General features: G+C 38.2%; 1 protein-coding gene and 1 long non-coding RNA gene across 2 annotated transcripts in view; both read left to right on the top strand.

The window, feature by feature from the left end:
• The window catches only part of LOC306983987, a 151,193-nt gene that overhangs the window by 88,884 nt on the left and 42,492 nt on the right, over nt 1-19,817 (top strand). The window lies entirely within an intron of this gene.
• Nucleotides 1-19,817, top strand: part of rnf121 (ring finger protein 121) — a 103,622-nt gene that overhangs the window by 72,960 nt on the left and 10,845 nt on the right. The window contains exons 5-8 of the mRNA XM_079584914.1: nt 944-1,051; nt 3,362-3,482; nt 4,107-4,240; nt 14,058-14,159. Coding sequence (XP_079441040.1) covers nt 944-1,051; nt 3,362-3,482; nt 4,107-4,240; nt 14,058-14,159 — 465 coding nt within the window. The remainder of the gene's footprint in view (nt 1-943; nt 1,052-3,361; nt 3,483-4,106; nt 4,241-14,057; nt 14,160-19,817) is intronic.

Genomic DNA, 19,817 nt, shown 5'->3' on the forward strand with positions numbered 1-19,817 from the left:
AATGTTGTTTTAACCACGGAAAGGCGTCAGTACACGTTTTTCAAGTTTAAATCTTCCCATGTTAATCTACTAACTCTCCTGACTGCTTTGTCGGACAAAATGGCGGATGGCGAAGTATGATTGGGCAGATCGCCTGTCAATCAAGCTCCCTGCGAAGGGTCAATTATGGAATAATTTTCATTTTTTAGTGAACTTTTATTTTAATCAATGTTTCTAGTTATTTCAGTTCAAACATATTGAATAAATTACAATAATTCAAGTCTGGGATTTTGACTAAATGGAAAAGACCTGTTTGTATTTGACGTTTAGTTATGTTGTACAATTAAAAGCCTGTCTACAACTAGAACAGCACAAGTAGAAAGCTTTAGCATTAGCAAAGCTATATTTATACATTCTATATTTCAGCACAGTGGTAACCAATACAAATTCAAAATAACACAAACTCTTTTAAATGTCAAACATAACTGAACATTAAACATTAACAAAAGGTCTTTCCCTTCACTCAAACATAATACTTAATTTCAACATTTACTCTTCTGATCCAGTAATATGCAAACCATGTTGTTAATTAAAAATCGGCCACCCAGTTTCAGTTAATGCAACAAAAAATCATTCATGTAATTCCAATACAAATGGATAAATAAAACCTTCATATTAAATATATTTAAGTGGATCGAACAGAATGAAATTAAGTTAGCACAAAATGTATAGCAATTGTTGCATTAGCTCATTTTAATTAAGTAATTTGAACAAATAGCACAAAAAAGTCTACACCAAAATCATACAGGTTTGGAATATGAGAAAAATGACAATAAATTAAATCTTGTGGGCATATTTTTGCATTTATTAAATTTTTATTTTGGGTTGAAGTAGGACCCAGACATTTCTTGGTGAGATTCCCATCTTGGTGAGTTTACTCTGTTGTCTCTTTCTCTCCACACAGGCTTGTTTATAAATGGTTCCTCCTTTTGTATAAGATCAGCTACACCACAGGCATTGTGGGCTATACTGTAGTTATGTTCACCCTCTTTGGCATCAATCTTATATTTAGGTAAGTTATTAAGCTTCATGTTTTAACACTGAATCATTTGGGTAGCTGACTATAACGTGTTTTAAAAAACATCAAAGTCTAACTACAGGTAATATTTTTCTCACCATTTTTTTATTATTTTTTTGCCTCATAGGTAATTTATTTTTAATTAAATGTATTAATAGTTAATGTAAAACAAAGTACAACTTGTTTGTGTCATTATATATATATATATATATATATATATATATATATATATATATATATATATATATATATATATATATGAATAATAAAGCTGAAATGCGTAATTTTAGTCTGTCAAAAATGCTGTTGAGGATAATTTTATATGTCATATAGCATTTAGTGAACATGTAATCCATGGTTAGATTTATTAAGGGGAAAGTAAGCAGAAATAAATAAATACAAATTCTTTAAAAAGTTTTCTTCTGGTTTAAGATGTGTGGATATGTATGGGTGCTAATGTGTGCAACAATAAAAAAGAAAAAAATTATAAAATGATAATACTTAAAGGTGCAGTAAGCAATTTTTGAAAAGTGCATTAGCACGAGCACCAAAACACACTTGTAGCCAATCAGCAGTAAGGAGTGTATACACTCATGATGAGACACTCAGGAGAGAGAGCTCAGTGCACAAAACAGACATAAGCAGAACGACTATAGAAAGAGATGGCAGAGAAAATACAAAAGAGGAAAAGGCCAGGGGAATATAACTTTAAAAAGAAGGGTTACGATCAGGCAAGAGGCAGGACCCCTGTTAAAATCGGGGAAGCTTTCAAGTGCTGAAGAGACTATATTTGACTAAGAGTCAAATATATTCACAAGGTTTTATATCACTGACAAAATATTATACCAATATATCAACCATTCTTAAAGGGGTCATATAATGGTACATGTACCTTTACAAGTTGATTGTACTGAAATGTGTGTTGGCAGTGCCTGTAACACAACCATCACATAATGATAAAAATCCATCCAGTGTTTTTTTTTTAAATCTCCTTATATGTTTTCACCTGTCTCAAATCGAGCCGCCTGACCGTGTGACGTCACACGGTCGGACGCCCCTCCCACGATTGTTAATTGACTGCAGCTTTTCATCTAAGCGATTGTGGTGTTCTGTTCTTGGGGTTAATACCGAACACAGCAGTCATTTTGATGTTCCTAAATCCGAACCGCTGAAGACTCAGTCAGTGGCTGAGTTTTGTTTTCGAAGGGAATATTCCCCACGATCAACGTCAATGCTTTCATGTTTGCGCGAATCATTTCTCACCAGACTGCTTTATAAATGAGGGTCAGTAGTTTTGCTAAGAAGTTCGGTTACCAACTATTCGTGTTCCTGCACCTCCAGAAGAAGTGAGTGTAAAGTTTTATTCATCACTGACAAGCCTACATTTACCGAAAAAAAGTTTTCCATGACCATTAGCTGTAACATCAATCTGTCAATGAACTAACGTATACCGGTACATCAGTAAACGCATAGCGCTCGTATCCAACTACTCTAACGTTACCCTGCCAGTACATACAAAGATAGATCAAAGTAACATTACGTTAACCAACCATTCAGAAACGTCCTGTTCGAGCCTTAATTGTAGAACTTCTTCGGGGCCGTCATCTTGTTCTGGGTCCGACTCCGGTTCAAATTGATACGGTTGCACAGATGTGTCCTCAGAGACTCCCGCTGCCATTCTTTCTCCAAAATGTACCCTCAACTGTTGTCAAGGCAACATCAACTTCAAAAACGCCCCACAGAACAGAGGGGCGGGGTGAGCAAAGCTCATTATCATTTAAAGACACATGCACTTAAATGGCGTGCTGAAAACAGCTGTTTTTGACCAGGTAAAATTTGTGTTTTCTTACAATCCTAATGACGATTTTTAATTAAAGTATGTTACAAACTTTTCATTTATACCCCAAAGAATCATATTACCTTGTACAAAAATGGCATTACATGACCCCTTTAAGCCAGGGACACACTTAACAACTATAAGGCCGATTATGAATGTAATTTGATACAACTGATCGTGTCAAAACACGCCGAGTCAGAGACTGTTGCGTTCAGTCTGTTCACAATCGGTGTTTAAAATCTGCTCCAGTCGTTGAAAAGTCTGTAAGTGTGTTCAGTTCAGTCTTAGAATGTTTCAGCTAGTCGTTAAGTGTGTCCCTGGCTTTAGTCATGATAATTTTTACAAAATCAAACACTTGAAAAAACTGACCAGTTGACTGTAGGTGCTACTGTAAATGTTGATGGCTGCATAGAGTAATAACTAATCATTTATGTTGAGTCTTATGTCACCTCCCTTTATGCTTTTAGAATAAAGCCAGAAGATGCCATGGACTTTGGTGTGTCGCTGCTTTTTTACGGCCTGTACTATGGTGTACTTGGTCGGGATTTTGCTGAGATGTGTGCAGATTTTATGGCATCTACAGTTGGGGTAAGTGCTTGAATCAATAGATTAATGAATGGATAAACATTATGTTGCCAGCCATCCTCCAAATTTGACACATTGGCTTATCTAAGCACTCGCAAGTTATTTTCACACATTGATTTATCTTGTATAGCTTGGTCTGATTTCAAGTTTGATTCCACCACCCCCTCACCGGGCCAATAAAACTGCCAGCTTTCACTTTATTTTTACTCCTTTCTTTTAGTTATACTATGAAATCATAACATAAAACTGCACTTGGCTGTCTGTAGTGCATGCCCATAGGTTATCAAGAGCAATTTACTTTTGCATCTAACCTGATTGCGATCTTACCAGTTGCAAACCATTTGAAAAGCTGCTGTTACACTGACAAAACTAGCAAAACCTCTGTGAAAGCATCCTCAAAATAGTCTGTTTTCAGTGAGATATTTACCAGGCTATAATTATTTTTATTGAAATTATCATTATATTATTTATTTTATTATGTCATTGTCTATTAATTACTTTTTCAGGACAAGCTCAACAGAATTCTAAAAAAAAATATCTCTGGTAATCATGAACAACTGGAAAAGGCATTGAAAAATTATTGGTTAAAGAGTGTATGAACCCTGATGTACAGATCTATTGCTTCAGTTTTACAGTGCATCTGGAATGCCCACTAAGCACCTGTCGGACAGCATCTGTGCTGTCTGTGGTCAGCCAATCCTTGTGGATGTGAGTGAAGAGGGGATCATAGAGAACACCTACAGACTCTCCTGCAACCATGTGTATCCTTTACCATTTTTACTGTTATTAATTTATGTCTGCAATCTGCAGGGTTCGTACAGAGTATGTACATTTTGGAAAATGTTTGTTTTTAACTTGTGTTTTGAAATGAAGGTGGGTCATTCCATGTCAAATATCAGAAACTTCCCCGGCTCAAATTTTTTATTTTGTTCATATTTTTTTCTGGTGAAAAACGCATATATAGTGATAAAAGCCCAAATATTAAATGTCATATGTGAATATTATTGAGGAATCCACTATTTTGTAGAGGGGTGTCAAAATGACAATTTAAGCCTGAGATTTGGTGTCATTATTATTCATTTTAAAATGGAGATTGGTAGGTCTATTGGTAAAAATATATTTACTTTAGCAATCTTTGTTGCATTATATGCCAACGGTGACAGTTCGGTGAAAGAACGGTAAAATAAATGTATCTTTTGGGTATTTTCATTTTGGCCCTATATGCTTTAATTACAGTGATATTGGTCTAAAAACAAATGATGGCCACTTTGCATTTTCTTTTAAAGAGGAATGTCTAAAGAACAAATAATGTTGAACATAGAAATATCTTGTTTCCCTCTATGAAACCAATTGCATAGAACATTCCTTTCAGAGTGCCATAAATATAATTTTTCACAAGTTTGTTTGCCTGTGATTTTACATTCTTGTTAGCAAACTTTTCTTTTGGTATGTTAATTTTTAAGGCCATATTTGGTTAATCCCATAGATATGGGGATCTCAATGTCCATTTTTTTTTATATTACACATTTTCAATTGTCAAAAACAAAGTGTGGGTCAATTTGCACACTGCTGATGCTTATTGTATTAAAATGGGTATGTGTGAAGAATAATTATTGTTGAAACTAAAAATGTAGTATGTTTACATCTATCAAAACAATTGCCTAGAACACACCTGTGCCAAAAATATGCTGAAAGGGTCAAGTTGTGGCACATTAACTTGCTCTCTATACTTGAAGTACAGGCAGACTTATTTTTACATGCAATATTATTAATTAATAAGAAATCATTCTTTAAATACAGTAAGTATTAGATGTTTGCTTAGTGATTATGAAAGTAAAATAATGCCAAATGTATTTTAAACAAAAAACTTTTAACCTTTATTCAGACATTTCCATAATAAATAATTTACAGTCATATCAAATGACACATTAATACTACTTTTCGACAGTTAATAAACACATCGACACTCATAAATAATTTCTCATTTCGTGACCATTAGCAATTTTACACCTGGTAGCCTTAGTCTACGAGCTAATTAGTTCAGCTTGTGCAATGTGCGCAGCCTACTCAAACTCTGCTCGTACTGAATCATTTCAGAAACTTGACCTGAATCTCTTGCATGATATCAGATTAATATCTGAATTTTCACTCACCAAAGTCACATAAAATCACAATTTCGCACAATGAAGATTATTCACATTGCTTCAAAACTCTGGGATCTGCTCCATTTCTAATTCTCAGATTTCCACTTCACTCTTCTCTCTCTCTCCGACGAAAATACTTCAGGCAGACGCATCAACTTTATAAGTTTGATTTACCAAGTGCACCCAATTACAATTTCTTGCTAGATTAACGTTTAATGCAGGGAGTTTTGTCCCGTCTCGTCTAATCTGCTCTGATCTGATTCTCTCTCATCTGCTCATTGCTGAAAGCAGCGCCGGCGCAACCTGTGAGCTGCTATTGGTTCACAGGGGTGTCAGTCACTGCAACACAATCAGCGATTGGACAAATCTCTTTTCCTTCTAGAACACTTTTCCTCCTTTCCTTTTTTTTTAGCCTGGGTTACCCGTGTTACGCTCTCTCTGCTTTGAAGATGTGCAAGTCCCTGTGCTGCGAAGTCACTCAGGAGGATATCCACCAGGCATTTCAAGACCGATGTCCCCAAGAGAATCAGGCTCCTCCGATAAGGCAAAAGCTGTACTGAGCCCCTGCAGCAATGGCTCTACATTCAGAGAAAGGGAATTACCCAACTTAGGCTACTGCAGTCTTTTTGAATGTCTAGAGACATCTTCCAGGCTCTAGCCAGTTTCCATTGAGTTGTCTCTGGTACTTCTCGAATTAACTGTTCCTTCCTGTGTCAGAGCATCATTCCTTTCATCCTCTCCACTGAAGATCTCAGATTAGGGCTCATTGGCTCATCTGAAGTCAATTTCTTTCTCCCACTTATCCGCTAACTTATTCTTCCCTCTCAATCTGACGTACTTCACCAGAACTCGATCACCAACTTCAAGGAATGAAGCGACAACTCGCTCATAGTATCTTTGCTTATACTATATGCAACTTTCCCCTCAACTTTTGCAGCATTCCTTCTTGCTACCCTGTAGCTCTCCTCCAGACGATCCTTCAAATTCCTTACATTACTCGATTAAAACATTACAACTTTTGCAGCATTCCTTCTTGCTACCCTGTAGCTCTCCTCCAGACGATCCTTCAAATTCCCTACATTACTCGATTGAGACTGTGATGACTCCTCAACAAGCGGACCGAAGGCTTGATCTATTGGTAGTATGTCTATTTCATCTACTAGTTCATATGGCGAGAATCCCGTCAAGTCATTACGCGTGAAATTATATGTGTGGACTAATGGCTTCACAAAGTCCTTCTAGCAGGTCTTTCCTTTATCATCCAGGGTCCCTAAAATCTGGAGCAACATCCTGTTAAAGCACTCCACAGTGTTGCCCCAAGGGTGATAAGGTGTTGTCCTCACTTTACGGATCCTTGCTATGCTGCAGAGCTCTTTGATTGTAGTCGTGCCCCTGATCACTGTAGAGTTTCTCTGGAAACCGTAGTGGGCAAGGAAGATATCCCACAGGCATTCAGCCATGGTTTGAGCCTTGGCATCGCTATGGCATATCTGGTGAAATGATCGGTCATCACTAAAATATCCTTTGTGTTGCTCTGATCTGGTTCTAGAATCCTTTCTATTCCTAAATGGCCCATGTCATTGTGCAGGCTTGTCAAGGCCATCTCCCGAAGACCCACAGGTAATGCCAACTGGTACAGCACACTTCCTTGATCTTGCTTCCTTCTGAATACCACTCCGTTCTTGAACTCCATTTGTTCCACTCTCTCAGCCATAAGGTTACCTCAAAAGGCTCTACACTCCTGTCAGGTTTTTTCCCAGACTCCGGGTACTTAATGACTACGCTGACCTCTGGGTCAGCCCTTTGACGTTCCATCAGATCCTCTTGCATCCATCTTGCTCATCCATCAGACCATGAGCATCCTCTTGCTGGAAACCTTGAGGTACCGCACCAGAATTAAGGGACAAAGACTCAAACATGGTGGGTTGGGAGCATGACAGTTTTGAAACACTTGGTGTCTTTCGCAGAGAGCTTACACCGCTGCTGGCAGAATTGTCTGTTGTTCTGTATCTGCTAAATGGTGAAGAGTTAATTGCCTGATTCTTTCGCGCTCTTTTTGAGAAAAAGACGTCCAGAGGCCTGTCCATGAGGATTCATTGGGATTCCGATACTCTTCACTTTTCTTCTGGGTGTGCCTCTGGTTTTTCTGCAAGGGGGGAAAACCAACAGTTAGGTTGTTAAGAGGTCTTGTAATCTTGGAGAAATCTTGGAAAAAAAACTCCTGTAGTATCCTGCAAACCCGAGAAAAGATTTGAGGTCTTGAGGGCTTCGGTCTTAGCCGGATGCGTCTTGACTCCATTCTGAGGGGTCCGATGTTTGGAAGAACTTGCATTTTGTAGGAGACAGTTTCAGTCCATATTCTCTTAGCTGCTTTAGAACTTGCAGAAGCCGAGCCTCATGTTCCTCTAATGTCTTAGAGAAGACTATAAGATTGTCAATGAAAACCAGTACCTCTCTTCGATTAAGATCCCCCATGCACCGCTCAACCATGTAAACGTACTTGGTGCAATGGTGACCCTTTTGAGGCATCCTGTTGAATTTCCAGAACCCCAAAGGACACACAAACGCCATTTTCTGTTTGTCGGCCTCTTGCATCTCAATTTGATAGAAGCCTGACTTACAGGAGAAAATCATTTGGAGCCCATTAGAACAAAGAAGGCCTAAATTTTAAGTCCTCCAGATTTGGAAACGCATATTCCCAAAACCTTGATGGTTTTGGGAATTCAACTTTCTGAAGTTGACACACAAGGGCACATTATTATTCTTCCTCACTACTGCTTCCTTACTGCGTCTGCATCCTGCAAATGGATAGGCCTGGCCCGCTGCTTGAAAGGCTTGCTGTCACTGAGGTTGATGCAGTGCTTTACTCTATCGGTGTGGCCAAAATCCAAAACGTGCAGCGTAAATGCATCTGACATGGTGTTAATTAGGTCCGTTACTCTCCTCTTCCATTCACATGATGGGGGATTCCATTCACATGATTCACATTCCCACGATCACCGAAATCAGGAACGATCTTAGCTTTTGCTGGACTCGTAGGGTTTACTCCCTCAATCAAGCTTTTATCAACGTGTTGGACGGTGTGCACTTCAGACAGTACGGCTCTCGGAAGGATTTTTAAATATGTTCGCATCTCATTCTTCAGCACTACTGGTATCTGGATATTGCACTTCGGAGGTAAGGAATGCAGGCAACTAGCCACCAACAATCTGCCAGGCAAGGAAGATGACGCTGATGGAATCTAGTTCTACTGTTACCCAAGTCTCTGGCAGTCCGGCGATGTTAGCATACCCATCGAGGACTATGGTACTTCCGGCCGTAAATATTTCAGGCACGTCTCCTTTCAACTTTACTTGGCCCAAGGCACTTGCACCGGCTCGTCGTCTCATCGCTTCCAAGACTCTTATCACAGCTTGATAACCATGGCAACATGACTTAACTATCTGGGTTACAATATGTAAATATTGCACTACTGTATGGGATGATCCCCAGGCCTGATAGCGCTCCGGCGTACAGACGTGTCTGCGGAAGAAAAAAAAATCAGGTTCGCGTTCGCGTGATCTGACAATTCCCAAGATCTGAGAGGCACTTTCACTAAACCATGCCTACTTCAGCCAATCGGTAATAGGGTAGGGGCTGATTTTGGCCAATCAGATTAATTCAGCAGTCACTCCACGTGCAAATTTGTTTTGTGTTTCCATACACTACGAATGTGTTTCCCACACTGGCAGCGCGAAACGTAGCCAAAGTCATGGAGTGCAAGGGTTCGTACAAGGTGCTTGAAGTAGGCTACTTGAATTTGACTTTTTGAAATTTAAGTCCTAGAAAACCCTTGAAAACAGCCATAGGTAGGCTACTTGAAAAAAGCTTGAATTATTAAAAACAGGGATGCATCGATACCGAGCTCATGTACTCGCACTCGCAAAAAAGCTTAGATGCCTACTACCATGCAGCGTGTGTAACAGATAGCTGTGGTGTGCGAGCTGACAAGAGAAAACCGCGCCGTGGATTAAGCGCGCAGCGGAACAGACGCGTGAGAGGGTCGAGCTCATCCCACAGACATCAAAACGAGCCATGTAGATTATTATTAACGTTAACTGACGAGAGAGAGAGAGCGCGCACGCACAATTCTGTTGAATGCTCTTGATTGCTGACACTCAGCACGTGTTATATGGATGAAGTAAAGTAAAACATTAACTGTTACCTGATTTATGTATAACGAGTGGTTCCCTACATTATTACTGGACGTTTGGTTCCATGAACGCAAACATCCAAAGCGCGCGCCGCGCAAACCAGTGTCTCGGCGCTCAAATACTGAATTAAATTGTCTTTCACGTCTTGCGCTTGTACGGCTCAAAATTATGTAAAAACGCCCGTCTTGGTGAGTATCCTAGTAAACAAAGTCGGTTATCTCAAGTGAACGTAGCCACTTTCGTCTTAAAGGGGCAGCAGTTTAATAAACCTGCTGCTGTGTTTTAATGTTAATAAACAAAGGTCAAATAAATTACTCACTGCTCTTGACTAACTAGGCTACCCTTTCAACTTATCTATAGATAATTTAGACAGTAATGAATATGCAATTTTTTCACATTTGATTACTTTATTAAAATTTCTGTACCTGTTAGATCTGCCCGAAAAACTCTAAAAACACTGTTAAATTCATTTTGTATTTATTTGAAATTTGATTATTTTTTCTGAAAATATGATAGAGCAATAGAAATAACAGAAAGTAACAGAAGCTCATGCATTTTAGCAGACTTAATTAAGCAGGAAAATAACTGAAAGAAATATATATTTGATGAACAAATTAAGCCAACTAATATGATTTATATTATTTTGGTTTATCTACTAATACATTCAAAAATTACAAATGTAGTGAAAATGCAGGGATCGGTTACGGTATCGGTGAGAACCAAAAATAAAAGTATCGGACTCGTTCTGCAAAAAGTGTTATCGGTGCATCCCTAATTAAAAATATTTGTAAAAAATAATTTTAATATCAAAACCATTTAAGGGACTATTTATCAAAATGTTCTCCAAGGGGAGCACACCCCTGGATCCCGCTTGACAATTATGTTGATCAGGGCATATATCTTGGCTTACCTCCCAGGGAAAAAGTTCAGGCTCAGGATTTTTTTTCTACTATCACCCCTGGATCCCATACAGTAGTGAAATAAATTGCAATATTTACATTTGATTTGACAGTTTATTTAAATAAATCTAAAAGATCTAAAAGTTGTGCATCATAACTAGGGATGCTCCGATCCACCTTTTTTGTTTCCGATACCGATTCCGATACCTGCAATTCAATATCGGCCGATACCGAGTACCGATCCGATACAAAGGTAAAATGTTAAAAGAGCTAAATTACTTAATAAGCTGTATGCATTACTTTGCAAGATATCAGGCTCAACTTAAACAATATTTTTTTAGCCTTGTAAAACAAAATGACAAACAATGTATTCACAAGTTTAGTGATTTATTAAACCAGCACCAGAGCAACAAGTGCAAAATAAAATAAAAAGTTCAGTAGCTTAAACTTGTTGACATTTAAAATTAAAGTGCAAAATTTGCACAGGATGTTTAATGGATGCTATTTGCACTGCAGATAGGAATGAAACATCCAAAACAAAAGCAGCTGAATAAAACTACAGCTTCACTAGCTTGGTAAATGTATACAAATAAATAGAATCAAAATCTCTTTAACTGTTTAGTTAGTGCAAATATATGCGGATATGTGTTTGCATATTTTTTTGTACATTTCAGGTAGAACAGTCTCGGATGAATATTTCCGTTTCACCATATCGTACCGTGGCTCTAGATGGTTTATTAGGAGTCGGAAGCCCTTGTTCTCAACGACGGACAGCGGTTGCCCATCTATAACAATGAAATTCAGTATGCTTTCAGTGATTGTTGTTGCTTTCACACTACCGTGTGGAAATGTCTGCTTTCTTTCCGTTGTCTCCTCCAAAGTTAACTGCTTGCCGTCGCGTTTTTGTTTTTTTAGCTCGTTGAACTCGGCGTGCTCTTTGGGATGAAATCTCTGTAAATGCTTAATTAAATTTGTAGTATTAAAATTTTAAGTTTTATCACCACCCCTCGGAACATTCACTTGGCATATACTGCAAACCGCGTTGGAACTCGTTGGGATAACTATTGTGAAATACCTCCAAATCGCAGATGTTTTGGCTCGCTCCATGCTGTTCGCTGTTAGCTTGTTAATGTGCTCTGTGCTGCGTACAGTCAGTGCACGTTGCTATGATATCACGCAGTGCGCACAGCGGCGGCGCGAAATCCTTAAAGCGCCGGCATCTCCATAAACTTTTATATCGACTAGCAGATCGGGGCAATTGTCACCGATACCCGATCTAGAATTTTATTCAGTATCGACCCCGATACAAATATCGGATCGGCGCATCCCTAATCATAACTGACACCTGGATGAACACGAGACAGCTGTTTTTTTTTACTGCAAGTCATTCTCTTTAAATGCTATTGAAATTAGAAACGTGTATACCGATGTCGTATGTAACTTAAGAAATGGTCCCTAAATTTGCGAACATCCAACATCAAACCATCTTTATGCCAGTATCTGCTTGCCTATTTCAATAGTATAGCCTACATCAGTGGTTCCTGGGGTTCGCTGTAGGGACGGGAGCTTAAATGCTTTGAGGTCAAATATGGATACGAAAAACCTCATCCGCCCAACACCTCAAGCCATGTGCAACTTCCTCGACCATGACAGAGTCGAACTAAGCATGCAAGTTCATCATCTTCATTCAATGCAGAAAAAATCGATTGCAACTTCAATTGCATCATATATGCGCTGAACATGTTTTCTGTGGCCATGAAAAATACCCTTTTCTAAGAATGAATGAATAATCAAAAGTGTTCGCTGAACGAACTGATTAATTGATTGTGATATGAATTTAGCTACATCTAGTTAATCATATTGACTGATCCAAATATTCATAATTATTTCCTTTTTTTTTTAGCTTATTTCTTACACTGTGAAGACTTAAACGGAAACGCAGTTTTTGGGTCTCTGTCAGCTTTTCCGCATACATAATTGCCCTGATAATAATCACATATTACCGCTTGATCCATTACCTTACCGCTTGATCCATTTCTGTAAATCCATTATTGTAAATGAATGACTTGCTCTAACTATGCTCTGGTCTTCTTCAACACCCACTTGCACCATCTGCTAGGGAGCTGACAAACAGCAGATGGAGATTATACATCGGTACTCTACTGCTTTTCCTGCAGTTCCCGGATGTGCAATGTTGAATTTTCTGTCGAATTTGAACGGAATTTGTGGAAGCTAATTTGTGAAGCAAAATAAAATGGACCGAAATTTTCATATAGAATATTATAGGTTATATTTTTAAACAGACTGAATATTTTGAAAGTGATATCTGAAAGGTGAATATGGGTTATTGAATTTTCATTAATGAAAATGTGTGAATGTTCTGAATTAAAATATTCACAGCTTAAATATACAACAATGTTGAATGTTGAACAAGAAGTGCTTTTTCCCGTTTTTGAACTGTCACCATTGTCATATATATTTATACAGTAGTTAACATTTGAAGTGGATCAAAACCTTTCATCAAAGTCATACATGGATTTGAACAATACCCGTTCTTGTCTTAGAACAATTTTGATGAACTTTTTTGGCCCACTTCAAATGTTGACTACTTTACTTTACAAGCACCTTGCAGAATCTGCTAAATGTTAATTATTTTAACAAAATACGTGGGACCTGAATAAGATATTAAAAAGATGTTGACTTAAGTAAAATATCTTATTCATTTAGCAGATTCTGCAAGGTGCGTGTAAACTACAGTAGTTAACATCAACATATGGTCCACAAAGCCAAAATAAAAGTTGAATTTATAAAAATGCTCTATTCAAAAGTTTATATGCACTTCCCACAATAAAATTTTTAATACTGTTTTGTTAGCTGGATGATCCGTGACTCTTTTTTCTTCTTCTTCCTTTTCAGCAGTGATTGTGAGATCCATCTTTTCACACTGAGGACAACTGAGAGACTCATATGCAAATATTACAAAAGGTTCAAACTTTCCGTGATGCTCCAGAAGGAAACATGATGCATTAAGATATGGTGCAAACTTTTTTAATTTGAAGATCAGGGTAAATTGTAATTTTGTCTTCTGGGAAACATGTAAGCATCTTCTGTAGCTTCTGAAGCGCAGTACTAAATGAAAGAATAATCTTTAAACAAAATAAGAAAAATGTACATATCTTCATCCTGTTCAACATTACACCCCTGGTTATAAATGCAATGTTTCCTTTTGTAGCATCAGTGAATGTTTCCACCTTTTGTAATGGCATCTTTTGCAAAAAAAAATTCCTTTCCAGCAGTGACTATGATGCACAAATTTGTTTCCTTAACCTATTTATTACCCAGATTCCATGAGTTTTGCATACGTGGCTGGTGCATTGTGGGCAAGAAGCAGACGTGTCCATACTGCAAAGAAAAAGTTGACCTTAAAAGGATGTTTAGTAACCCGTATCCTTTATTGCCTTCAAAAACAGGTCTGGATTCACAGACTTAGATTAATTAATAATAATTTGTTACATCATTAAGCCAGGATTATGCCCATAGTTCAATTAGGACATGTAAGTAGCTTTTATAAACATGCCTAAAAACATTGGCACTGACATATTTGAATAAAACGTATTCAGTTAAACAGCTCCACCATGCATTTTAGTCTTGAACTAGGCCTACGCCTTGTCTGTGAAACCAGGGGCATGTCAATTAAATTAAACTTCAGCGTTTAACTTGTCCTGCATCGTTTATGCTATATACATGGATGATACTTTAGACAGTTATAAATTCTAGTACATGATTTGTACTATAGATAGAGTTTGTTGTAAGTAAACATCCCAAAAGCCCTGTAATGCTTTTAGTAGAGCAGAACAAAATGTTGGCTAATTTTGGTTTTAGTTCCCAGTTCAAGCTTACTAGTACTATAGTATCTCTCTGTGTCACAAGAGCTAACAGTAGTTATGGTTTGGGTTTCCCACTCTTTTCATAAGCTGAACCTGCCAGTAACTCCTCCCCCCTGTTCTAAAGATTCAGCTGATTATAAGGCAGACTTTATATAAGAAAGGCCTAGAAAAACAGTGACCTTTTTCAGTCCCTTTGCTCTTTATTGAGAAAGGGATACTTTCAGGAGGTGCAAAACCATTTGTTCTGTTTAAAACAATTTCGACACACCATAGCAGTTGGCTTAAACTAAGTCACATGACTTTTGCGCCAAGGGTTTAATTGTAGTGTAAATGTTTTTTTTTTTTTATATATTTTTATTGTTATACATTTTAATCACTGAGTAAGAAAATACTAATTGACATTATATGATGATTTTTCCAGACAAGTCTCTAGGATAATGTGTATACACAAGTTCCATTTTTAGGGAGAGTGCATTTGGTATGAGAGACATCCATTATAAGACAGTGATATGCCACTTGTTTGTGTTACATTTAATACATTTTATTATGCTGCTGAAATACTTGAAACCAATCTAGCGTTTTTCCTGGGTTATCTTGTTTTACACTGCTCATACTGAATCCAGGATTAACAATTAATCCTGCTCATCTTCCATGGTTAAAAGCGAGGTTTAGAATAACAATAACTGGTGATTTAAGTGCAGTATGAAAAGCCCTTCAGTGATCATTTTAATTTGTAGTAAGAGCACTAAACTGTTGTAACACTTCATTAGATGAGTCATATTATCACCCAGCATCAAACCCAATATAGTCACATCTCCCATATTGTGTGAAACATACACAACACACCGTCTCACCTGGCTCAAAGATGTGACATTTAGGTCGAGATGACCGCAGAATAAGCTCAAAAAATAATTTATTACATCAAGTAATAATAAGACAACAATCAAAATACAAATAGGCTGTAATGTTAGTCTTGACTACAAATAAATTAACTAAATAAACTACATTTTTATCTCACCTTGTAGCCTGAGGCCTAAGGTTCTTTTTAATGTTTTTAAATCTCTTATTAACCCTCGTGACTCAGACAGCATTGTGCCAGTTATGTGAACATTTTCTGAAATATTTTATGGACAAAATTGCTGGTCTCAACCCCCCCCCCCCCTTATATTTCTTTAAAACCTAACGAAACCTACCAATTCACAAAATGAACGGAATGCATAGCTGACATCATAACTGGATGACTAGTAATTTCCTACTACTAAATTCAGAAAAAAACAGAGATTCTAATTATTGGACAAAAAACTTCCACGCGTAAAAACCTAGAATACTGTCTAACACTTGATGGCTGCTTTAAGTCTTCGTCGTCGGTTAGGAACCTGGGTGTGCTCTTTGATACCAATCTTTCATTTGAAAGTCACGTGTCTAGTATCTGTAAAACCGCATTTTTCCATCTTAAAAAATATATCTAAATTATGCTATATCCTCTCATTGACAAATGCGGAACCATTAGTTAATGCGTTCATGGCCTCAAGGCTAGATTATTGTAATGCTCTACTGGGTGGTTGCCCTGTACGCTTAATAAACAAACTACAGCTAGTTCAAAACGCAGCAGCTCGAGTTCTTACTAACTGATGTGCCTGTAAATTCAGTTGAAGTGTGTGGAGCAAGACAAAAGGCTCAGAATAGGGGAAAAGGGGTTGATGCAGTTCCGTCTGCAACCTCCGTACTGCAGTCACAAGCAGTCAATTCAACTTTAGCTCCTAAAGATATAGAGAGAATATCTCAAAACTTACCTTCAGCACGCACACATTTTTCTGAATTTAGAAGGGCATTGATCATCAAAATGCGTCTATATGACATGGCGTTAACAGAAGTCACACAGTTGATGTCACAAATTTTAAAGTGTGTATGTCAGGTTCAATTTTTTTTTAGATATATTAAATAAGGTTTAGATGTCTGAGTGAAAATGTGATTATCATTAAAATTATTACTGTAACTGCCCTACAATAAGCTTTATAGCCATTTCTGTCAAGATCATATTTTTAAAACACAGCTGAGCTGTGACGTCATATGAGGGAGACGTGCCAACAAAGTTCTATTCAAGTATGGAGAGTTTTGAGTCTGAGGAGGTCCAAAATCCCCCTCAAACCTATTCGATGGCCCACAGCCATACAATTTTGAGCCTCTTAGGCGGGAGACAGATGAGGAGCCAAACAGAAATGTAAATGATTCCTATCGAAGAAACAAATATCTGGTGTGAAGAGAACCAGTGGAGAGTTGGTCAGGTGTCTGGTAAGTATAGGCATAACTTAGAGGTGGAACGGTACATGTATTCGTATTGAACCGAAACGGTACGGGCGTCACGGTTCGGTGCATGAATATACATGGCGAATACACGGTATAAAAATAAATAAAACTCGCGTGCAAATTAATTAATGCGGAACTACTGTTATACGTGGGTTATTTAGGGACATATAACCCGTAGCTATAATCTGTAGCTCCGCCTTAGCTCTGAAGCTCCGTGCCTATAATGAACAGGCTGTGGTGTCAAGATTGCAATGCTGGAATATGTTGGTGTGTGTGTGTGTGATAGCAATGCTGGAATATGTTGGTGTGTGTGTGTGTGTGTGTGTGTGTGTGTGTGTGTGTGTGTGTGTGTGTGTGTGTGTGTGTGTGTGTGTGTGTGTGTGTGTGTGTGCGACTGTGCGTGTGTGCGCGTGCGCGTGCGCGTGTGCGTGTGCGTGTGCGTGTGTGTGTGTGTGTGAGGGAGAGGGAGAGGGAGAGGGGCGCGATCGACTGCTTCTACTACAGTAGCATACACCGTAGGCACCGCATCAGTTACCAGTCTCACTCGGGTTTTAAATTTTATAACTCATGAGATCTTCAACCGCGTAGTCCTTCTCAGTGAAATGGGCGCTGCAAATGCCCGAAGTCTTGGATACCGAAGCAGCACTGAAGTCAGCGCGTTTGGTCCGAAAAAAGTTGACCCAGGCACGGAACACAGATCTGGTTTTTGGGAAAAGTGGACTCTGTGACCGGTTTTAACGGTGTTTTTGCACCCAGCACAAACGCAGTAATTCACCATCGTGAAAATACGCCTGCATATACTAACTACCTAACTTAAATAACTAAATAAATGTCTTAATCACTAATTCTCTCGCTCTATCACTCGTACAATTATCAACACAACTCAGTGAGCTGGGGAGACGTCTCCCTCATATGACGTCAAACGATTCGTTTGGGGGGAGGGGCAGTTTTAAGTGAGGACTGAAAATAACGAACTTTTCCATCTTATATTCTGCCTTTAGGTATCGAAAAACATACAAAACAATACATCAACTTGTCAAACGTGTATTTCTCCTAACTATTTTGTGTTAATCATATGAAAAGCCTGTATAAACTGTATAAAACACCAAAAAACAATATTAACTATGCAAATTATTAACAATATACCTAAGTAAAATAAATGATATAGCCAAAGCTATAACACTTCTGTTTTCTTTGTAATAAAATACTGTTGAAAAACAAAAAGTAAAAAAAGTAAAGTCCATAGTGGAGATGATTCGAGTTGAAAATTCTTCTTCAATCAATCTTACATTTACAAAGAAAATTAAATGGTAACCTGAGGTAACTGAGCTTACTGTCTGTGCTGTAAACCACAAATCAAGTATACATTAAACAAATAAACAACTTCTTTCTCTTAAAGGGATACTCCACCGTCTTTTCATATTAAACTATGTTATTCCCTTAACTAAGACGAGTTGATACATACCTCTCTCTCGTCTCAGTGCGTGCACTCAATCGCTGTGGCGCGCGGCGAAACTTTTCACTCAGTTCATTCAATATGGGCCAAGCAGAGAAGCTACCAAACACCTCCACGTTTTCCCCATTTAAATACAGTTACTCGCGTAGTGTAACTCGACCTAGGACGGTGACACAAAACAAAACGTTGCGCTTTTCTAAGCGTGTAAAATGGATAACTATATTGTATGGCGGAATACCATAGCAAGTGCTTATGAGCACTTCGACTTGGCGGAGTAATATCTTCACCAGAGGGAGCGGGAGCCGGTGAGAGGATTTTTCACGAGTGAAGATATTACTCCGCCAAGTCGAAGTGCTCATAAGCACTTGCTATGGTATTCCGCCATACAATATAGTTATCCATTTTACACGCTTAGAAAAGCGCAACGTTTTGTTTGAAACACTAACGGCAAATTGTGTGGGTCTTGTCAACTACACGATTACCATCTTTGTTCTCCACCGGGTAGCCGAAATGTTGCCATACTGCTGACTTAATAGTATTAGGAGGGTCCGCGATCTCTGAATTGTTTGCCATGATGTTTCCTCACATTCTTCAACTAGCTCGCGTGACGCGTCACATGATTGGAAAGCTTAAGGTAGCACACGTAATTGGAGGACGCTTTTTATAATGTCTATGAATTTTATAATGTTAACTTCAAATAATAGGCTACTAATAATACTAATAGTAATTTAAAGATGTGGTAGCATTGGATCTGGACAGTAAGGATAACTCTGGGAGCTGGAAGGGGTGTGTCGCGATTCTGCCTTCTCACATCGCGATACAGGTTCGTGGACCTGCGTATCGCAATTTCGATTTAATATCGCATATCGTTACAGCCTTAGATCTATGACATCTGGAAGCATCTCTTTCAGCAGCTTAGTCGGTATAGGGTCTAACATACAAGTTGTCGATTTAGATGATTTGACGAGTTTGCAAAATTCTTCTTCTCCTATAGCAATGAATTAATACAATTTTCCCTCAGGGAGACTACAATGCACTTCCTGATGCGATACTGTATTAGACGGTTGCATAGTTATAATTTTGTCCCTGATATTATCGATCTTATAAGTGAAGAAGTTCATAAAGTCATTACTGCTGTGTTGCTTGGAAACTTCTGGGCTTGAAGCTTTCTTTATCGTTAGTTTAGCCACTGTTTCAAATAAATACCTAGGATTATGTTTATTTTCTTCTAATAGGGTTGAAAAATAAGCAGATCTAGCAGCTTTTAAAGCCTCTCTGTAAGCAATCGAGCTCTCCTTCCATGAGATCCGAAATACCTCTAGTTGTGTTTTCTTCCAGTTGCGCTCCATTTTTCTGGCTGCTCTCTTAAGGGCCTGAGTGTGCTCGTTGTGCCACGGCGTTGGACTATGTTCTTTAATCTTCTTTAAGCGCAGCAGAGAAACTGTCTAAAGT

This window comes from Phoxinus phoxinus (assembly GCF_949152265.1).
Source record: "Phoxinus phoxinus genome assembly, chromosome: 17".
NCBI lineage: Eukaryota > Metazoa > Chordata > Actinopteri > Cypriniformes > Leuciscidae > Phoxinus > Phoxinus phoxinus.